The following is an 8,675-nucleotide window of genomic DNA, read 5'->3' as shown; positions in this document are numbered from 1 at the left end:
GGAAAAAAATTTCCAATCAAATGAACCTAAGAAACAAGCTGTTGTAGCTATCCTAATAGCTAGCAAAATAGACTTCAAACTAAAGTCATTCAAAAGAGACCAAGAAGGACATTTCATATTAGTTATAGGAAAAAAACCCATCAAAAGGAAATCTCAATATTGAACAACTAGGCCCCAAATACAAGGCACCTTCACATATAAAAGAAACACTTCTAAAGCTTTAATCACACATTAAACCCTACATACTAATAGTGGAATTCTTCAACACCCCACTTTCACCAGTGAACAGGTCTATCAGAAAGAAAATTAACAGAAAAATAAGGGAATTAACAGATGTTATGACTCAAATGGACTTAACAGACATCTATAGAACATTCCATCCAATCATAAAACAATATACTGTATTCTCAGCATCTCATGGAATTGTCTCAAAAAAATGACCACATACTAGGTAACAAAGAAAATCTCAAAAGATACAAAAAAAATGGAATAACCCCATGTAGCTTATTGGATCACCATGGCTTAAAATTAGAATTCAACAGCAACACTAATTCCAGAAAGCCCACAAACCCATGGAAATTAAACGATGTTCACCTGAATCATCAATGGGTCAAAGAAAAAAAAAGGAAGAAATTAAAGACTTTCTAAAATTCAATAAGAATGGGAATACAACATACCCAAATTTATGGGACACAATGAAAGCAGTGTTAAGAGGAAAATTCATACCACTAAATACCTACATAAAAAAATCCCACACTAGTAAGTTAACAGAACATTTGAAAACTCTAGAACAAAAAGAAGTAAACTCACCCAGGAGGACTAGATGACAGGAAATAATCAAATTGAGAACTGAAATCAACAAAATAGAAAAAAAAGAAAACAATACAAAGAATCAATGAGACAAAGAGTTGGTTCTTTGAGAAAATCAACAAAATAGACAAATCTTTATCCAAACCAATCAAAAGGCAAAGAGACTATCCAAATAAACAAGATCAGAAACAAAAGGGGGGACATAAAAGACGTGGAGAAAATCCAGAAAAATCATTAGTTCATATTTCGAAAACCTGTACTCCACAAAACTGGAAAACTTAAAGGAAATGGAGGCATCACAATCTGTGACTTCAAACTCTACTACAGAGCTACAGTACTGAAAACAGCCTGGTATTGTCTGGTATTGAACAGACAGGAAGATCAATGGCACTGAATCGAAGACCCAGATATCAATCCACACACCTACAAATGCCTGATTTTTGATTTTAAAAAAAGCAATAAATATAAAACTGGAAAAAGAAAGCATATTCAACAAATGGTGCTGGCATAACTGAATATCAACATGTAGAAGAATGAAAATAGACCCATATCTATCACCATGCACAAAACTCAACTCCAAATGGATCAAAGACCTCAACATAAAACCAACCAAACTGAACCTCATAGAAGAGAAAGTAGGAAGTATACTTGAACACATTGGCACAGGAGACCACTTCCTAAATTTAACCCTAGTAGCACAGACACTGAGAGCAATAAATAATAAATAGAACCTCCTGAAACTTAGAAGCTTCTGTAAAGCAAAGGACATGGTCAACAAGACAAAACAGCAGCCTACAGAATGGGAAAAGATCTTCACGACATTGGACAGAGGGTTGATCTATAAAATATAAAAAGAACTCAAGAAACTGGTCATTGAAAGAATAAATAACCCAATAAAAAAAGGGGTACAGCTCTAAACAGAGAAGTCTCAACAGAAGAATCTAAAATGGCTGAAAGACACTTGAAGGAAATGCTCAACATCCTTAGCCATCAGAAAAATGCAAATCAAAACATCTCTGAGATTTCATCTTCTACCAATAAATATGGCCACGATCAAAAACACTGATGACAACTTATGCTGGAGAGGAAGTGGGATAAAAGAAACACTCTTCCATTGCTAATGGGAGTGGAAATTTGTACAGCTGCTTTGGATTTCAGTATGGCAATTTCTCAGAAAATTAGGAAACATCCTACCTCAAGACTCAGAAATTCCACTTTTGGGTATATATCCAAAGGATGCTCAATCGTATCTCAAAGACATGTGCTCAACTATGTTCATTAAAGCATTGTTTGTCATAGCCAGAAACTGGAAACAACCTAAATGCCCCTTGACTGAATAATGAATAAGGAAAATGTAGTACATTTACACAATGGAGTACTATACAGCAGAAAAAAATAATGACATCTTGAGATTTGCAGGCAAATAGGTGGATCTAAAAAACATCATATTGAGTAAAGTAACCCAGACCCAGAAAGACAATTATTATATGTACTCACTCATAAGTGGTTTTTAAACATAAAGAAAAAAAACAGCCTACAGTTCACAATCCCAGAGAAACTAGACAACAATGAGGACCCTAAGAGAGACATACATGGATCTAATGTACATGGGAAGTAGAAAAAGACAAGATATCCTGAGTAAATTGGGAGCACGGGGACCATAGGAGAGGGTGGAAGGGGAGTGGAGAGAAATATATAGCTCAATAAAAATAATAAAAACTAAAGAATGATAAAATAAAAAACCAATCACCTTTTTAATAATGTACATAAGATTAAAATTATAATTTGAATATATACAAGGGGGTAGTTTGCAAACAAAATTATCTTTAGTACTTTATTTTCTATTAAATCTTCTTTATACACATGAAAATATGCACACAAAAAGAAAACAGAACTCTGAAGTTAAAAGCACTCACCAACTAAAACCATGCCAGTTAGTATAATTCCATCCAAAAGTTCTGCTCGATTGATCCATGCTTTAGATTGAAGGTAAATCTGTTTATGTTTTTTGCAGATATGGTTCAGAATATTCACTGAATTCCACCAAAGACTCAAAAAAATCAAGAAAGATCCTGGGAGGGCATGACCTTGGAAATCCCCTGGGATCTACAGAAATAAGAATAAACAGCAGGTAGGAATAGCATTTCTGGAATCTCTCATCTCCATACAGAAGTCTATCTTGTTTTGGCCGTGGATTTACAATAGATCTCACTATAATAGCAATAACACCTATAAGAATTAAAATTTCCAGTCACTAAACACCATATATTAGGTACCAAGCCAACTATTTCACACGCCTAATTTTTGAAACCCAAGCATGAATGAAGAAGGATTACCATTTTAAAATGAGGCACAGATTTAGAGAATTTAAATGAGTTGTCCAGATCTCAAGACAATGTAGAATTTTCCTATAGTTCTCTAAGGGTAGGAGCCAAGGGATTTTGTCCATCGTTCATCCATAGTTCATCGGCGTATCTATTGATATTTTAATTACTCAGTCTTGTTTATGCTGCCCTTTAGAAGAAAGGCAGCCACACAGCAAACTCCCTGTTATTCTGGTTCTTTCCACCCTCTTCTGCCAAGCTCCCTAAGCCATGGTTGTAGGAGCTGTGTTGCAGATGTAGACACTGGAGGTGGGTACTCCACAATCCACTGACCTTTATGTTTGTAGCCACTTGTGGTTTTTTGTAACTGTCTTCATTTGTTGTAAAAAGAAGAGTCTTTGGTGAGAAGTGGTAACTACACTTATCTATGGTTTGAAGGTCAAGATTTAGAAAACATTGAGGAATTTTGCTAGTCTAGCAGAGTGGTGGTAGTAGATTCTCTTCTAAGACTCACAACCTCACTAGTCCTGGGAAGCTTCTATTTTTCTAGTACCAGGTACAATTTCTGTTCTGTTGAGTGGGCCTTAAAATCCACTTAGACAGCTGTTGCTTACCACCACGTGTGAGCGTCACTATTACAACTTTCTGGGTATCTTGCCATGCCGGTCATTGTTGTGGTTCATAGGCGTCACAGCTGGGTAGGACTACAATTAATCTCCTCCCTTGGCAACTTGCAAAGAGTACTTTCTGGCTCTATGGAAACTAGACTACAGTAAGACTTTCAGGGTTAGACCCAGCTGGAACCAACCAAGTCCTCTGTCCTAAGTGTATGATGTCTTCAGTAATAGATGCTTATCTTAAACCTCTAAGAGGCATCCAAGGGCAACAGCAATAGCCTAGATTGTTCTGGTGTTTGGTACACATGCATGCATATGTGTGTGTGCATTGTATACAGATACATTTATATTTACTGTAGAATTTTAGGTAAATATAAAATATGATTCCTTGAGACTTTATCAAACTATCTTGGTATTATTTGTCCATTCTCCCTCCTTTTTCTGTACCGCACCCCCTTCTTCTCTCCAGTTAGGGGCCCAGGCTGTTTCTCCACTTACTGTTTCTTATTACCTAAATCCTGCTTTCCCCTCTCAATAACCCTCCACCATGGTTCCTTTATACTCTTGTGATTTCTGTAGTTACCATGTGTTATATACTAACATCAGAAATGTTGGAGCTAGGAATTGAAGATAAGAGAAGAACATTCGATGTCTATTTTGCTGGATCTGGGTTACCTCATTCAATATAATATTTTCTAAGTATACCCATTATTCTGAAAATTTCATAATTTCATTTTTCTTTTCAGTTGAATACTATTCTATAATGTATATGTGTACCATATGTTCATTATTCCTCTGTTAAAGGACATTTCAGCTGTTTCCATTTTCTAGCCAAGACTACCTATGAACAGTGTTGAGCAAGCACCTGTGGAGTAGGGTATGCTGTCCTTTGGGCATATGCCAAGGAGTGGTATATCTATGTCATATGCAAGTGATTTCTGGGCCTCTTATTGGCCTCTCTCTAGGCAAACCCATCTGATAGTCTAGAACACTGATACTCAAAGTAAGATAATCATTCTGGTATTTAAAAACAAAAACAAAAACTCATGGCTTTATTGGAAAAGCAGAAGCTGATGTCCTACAACAGACCTATCAGCTCTAAGTCCTTATTTGACCCAAATCAGCACATCCTATCACAATGAAGTGTAAGAAACAACAGCGGAAGACAGAATTCTGCAGAAGCACTACTATTGACATTGGGACCAGATAATTCTCTAGTGAGGTTGGATGAGTAGCTACTGCATAGAGCACAGCAGTACGTTTAGAGCACTGACATCTGCCTGCCAGACACTGGTAGCATGTAACCACCATCTCTAGTCTGACAACCAACACTATAGGCTGATAAATGTTTTCTGGTGGGTGGGTCAATCTTATTCTTTTATGAATTGACAAATGATGGTCTAGAAGACCATTTAATCTTTGAAAATGCTGACTTTAAAATCCTTTTTAAAATCAAAATACTACTTTTTCAGAAAAATTAAAATGTGACAAATTCAGTTAAGTAATTTATGATTATGTACATTTTCCCAAACATTTATTCCCGCTTATATAAAAAGAAATGTTGCAATTTATATTTAAAAAATGTCCACAATCCACCAGGAGTCGCAGGCTCAGCAAGGGCCTGAATCTGTGACGAACGCAGATGTTGCCCCCTCCCCAGACTTACAGGTCTGCGGGGCCACAGTAACCCAGGATCTTGTCTGGAATCAGAGGAGAGATGAAAGGCAACCGGTCTGTGCCATCTTTTATTGGTGCAGTGGGCAGTATTCAACCAAGTACCACCTGTGACCCAACCAAGAGCCCTGGTGCTAGGAGCTTGGGCACCATTGTGGTGAGGGAGTACAGGGTGGGGATGGAGAAGAGAGGGAGAGGCAGAATGGTTTGTGGGCTGGGGAGAGAGACGGATGCAGAGATGTGAAGGTGATGAGGAATGGGCTGACATGAATGGCCAGCTGGCTGCATGAGTCCAGGGAGATGTCTGTGCCTGGGCTTTAACCAAAGGCCAGGTCTTGATCCGGGACCCTGGAGCAGCCAAGGGAGCCTGAGTTGATGTCTTTGGCTCCTGACATCGCTGGGGCCATGCAGGAGCCAGTGGAGGGGCCACTTCGGTTTCCAAGGGCTACACTGCCACGGGTGGGAGTCATGCCAATCTAGTGGCCTGAATAGCTAGCTACCTGGGGCTCTGGTGACAACCTGATCTGGGCTGCTACTGAGGACCATGTCTGGGTCTGTGGCCCTGCCTCATCCAGGGTCTGTGGCTCTTGAGACCATCAAAGACCATGCTGATGCCGAGGATCTGGGCTACCACCTGGGGCCATGTTGGTATCTGAAAACCATGTTGCTGCAGGAGCCATGCTGATCTGGATAGTCTGTGCTGCCACCTGGGACCATGGTGACATTCAGGCCAGGCTGCTGTCTAAGACCATCACTGGGTTCGCGGTCCTACCACAGCCAGGGTCTCTATTGACGTCTATGGCTCATGTTGCCGCCAAAGGCCACACAGATGTCCTGGGTCTAGGTCGTAAGCTGTGACTATGTTGGTGCTAGGGTGGGGGTGGGAGGGGCATGCTGCTGCCAGGGACAGTTTGACCTGAGTGGCATGCACTGTCATCCAGGGCCATTGTGTTGTCTGGGCCAGGACTACTGCCAAAGGCCATGTCTGGGTCTTTGTTTCTGCTGCAGTTGCAGCTGGGGTCTGTGATGATGTCAGTGGCCAGTGTTAGCACCTGGGTCATTGGAACCATGCTGTGCTGAGCCAGTCCCGCCCATCCCTGGCTCTGGGATTACCAGTCCTGCCCCTGGCTGGACAGTGCAATAGGTGAGCTGGCCTTACCCTTGGGGGAGAGCTAATCCCTGCACTCAGGAAAGATAGCCCCACCACTCACCATAGACATGCACCTCTCCCGGGCAACACACTAGAACTGACCCTGAGGTTAGGGACACAGGTGAGCCAATCCTGAAGGTGTGAGAGCAGGAGAGCTGACCTCCCTGCCTCCCCATATGCCCCATGGAACAATCAGGACAGAGGGCTCTGTACCTTGCCTTGGCAAACCAGTAGAACTGACGTGCCGGGCATTGGTGGTGTACGCCTTTAATCCCAGCACTCGGGAGGCAGAGGCAGGCGGATCTCTGCGAGTTCGAGACCAGCCTGGTCTACAGAGCTAGTTCCAGGACCAAAGCTGCAGAGAAACCCTGTCTCGAAAAACCAAAAAAAAAAAAAAAACAAAACAAACAAACAAACAAACAAAAAACAGTAGAACTGACGCTGGCTATATAATGAGGGGAACCTGCATCTGAGGGCCCAAGAACAAGAGACTTGGCCCCACTCCTTGCTGTAGGCTGCTTGAGATGAGCTAGCCATGCTAGTGCTGATGTTTGGGTGGAAAGTTCCATCCCAGGCCCCTCCCCTGGGAGTTGCCTCAGTCCAGACTCCACCTCTGAGAAAGCCTGCAAAATGATGACCCCTCCAGAGAGAAGCTCAAGACCACTCCCACAGGCTCTTAAAACTGCCTCCCAGAGACCAAACACTTGGTTTTCCAGCCTTCCTTTCTCCTCTCCTCCCTTCCCTGGTCACCCTGGAACACTGGCATCCATTAAACCCGGGCTTTTTCTAATTCAGTTTGTTTTGGTCTGATTTGGATTATTGTGTTAGCAGATAGGTTTATTGGGCCATAAAACTGTTTCGTTGGGTTCATCCAGGTAGTTACAAGGAGGGAAAGCTAGGAGTTGACCAACCCAGCTACCACCCAGATCTAGAACTAAGGCTATGAGTTGGCCCACCCCAATATCCACCAAATCTGTGAACTGTTGGAGCAGGTGAAGGTGACAAACCTACAGACCCCAAACAGCAGACTCTCCACAATACAACAGCAGGATATCCAAGAGGAGCCGCAGTGAGAGCCCATTATCGGTGGGGTGGTGTAGCAGAAACCAGAGGTCTTCAGCCAGACCACTTGCAAGTAAAGATGAACGGACTAAAGGGTAAACTGTGTGTCTCCGTGGGCCACATTACAGCTTCGCAACAGGACTCTTTTCTTTTTTGGTTTTTGTTTTTGTTTTGTTTGTTTGTTTGTTTTAATTTGGTTTAGTTTTTTTTTGGGGGGGGGATGTTGCAACAGCAGAGGGTAGATTTGGAGGGACAGAGAGAAAAGTAGAAATGTATAATGTGGAATCCACAAAGAATAAATAAAAGAAAAATAGATAAGAATGTGTAAAAATGATTTCACAATCTTGGGCAAAAATTTCCTGAAAAGAATATTCAAGGCTGTTACTTAATAGTATAATTAACAATGAAGAGGGGCTTGAAATTTAATAGTATATATGAAGCCCAGGACTATTGACTGAATGTCATACCCGTTCATTATATTTGTCCTATGTACAATCTTATAAAGGTTGGGGGAGGGGTTTCTGCTTTTAGATAACTGGATAATTTGTCACCATGCTGTGTATGTAGCCTCATGTGGCACTGGCATTCTATTTGACAAGCTATGGCTTTGGGGAGAAGCATTATTCCCTGTGTAGGGATATTACAGTTAAATGTTTTTCTGTGAATATACAAATTATATGAAGCTTGTAGGTGTCCATAGGCTTTTTCCAGCATCTTTAGTATTAGTTATCACCCTTCTTGCCATCCTCACTCTTCTTTCTCTCCACTTAAACCCCTTTGTTCATTATTCCCTTTTCTTCCTTGATATTAGACACATTAACCACAGGAACCAGCTGTGATGCTGTGAGCTATAATAACAACCGGTGTGGGGGAAATGTCCTTGATGAAATACTAGCATAAATACTGACATGGAGGTAGCCAGTCGCCGATTGGGTTTATAGCTTGCGCCATAGGTGGAAACAGCCTGAAACTATATATTTGATGACAAACCCATGGTATGGTAGTTCAGAAGCACCAGGAGTAAATAGCCTATTATTA

The 8,675-nt window shown here is 41.1% G+C and overlaps 1 protein-coding gene across 1 annotated transcript in view; it reads right to left on the bottom strand.

The window, feature by feature from the left end:
* LOC101989136 (transmembrane protein 45A-like) overlaps window positions 1-5,971 on the bottom strand; it is a 22,952-nt gene extending 16,981 nt beyond the window's left edge. Inside the window, exon 1 of the mRNA XM_013351823.1 lies at window positions 5,926-5,971. Coding sequence (XP_013207277.1) covers window positions 5,926-5,971 — 46 coding nt within the window. The remainder of the gene's footprint in view (window positions 1-5,925) is intronic.
* Window positions 5,972-8,675: the final 2,704 nt, after the last annotated feature.

This window comes from Microtus ochrogaster, chromosome 2 (assembly GCF_000317375.1).
Source record: "Microtus ochrogaster isolate Prairie Vole_2 chromosome 2, MicOch1.0, whole genome shotgun sequence".
Taxonomy (NCBI): Eukaryota; Metazoa; Chordata; class Mammalia; order Rodentia; family Cricetidae; genus Microtus; species Microtus ochrogaster.
The sequence above is the reverse complement of the archived record's forward strand: the minus strand, read 5'-3'. Positions and strand labels throughout refer to the sequence as shown.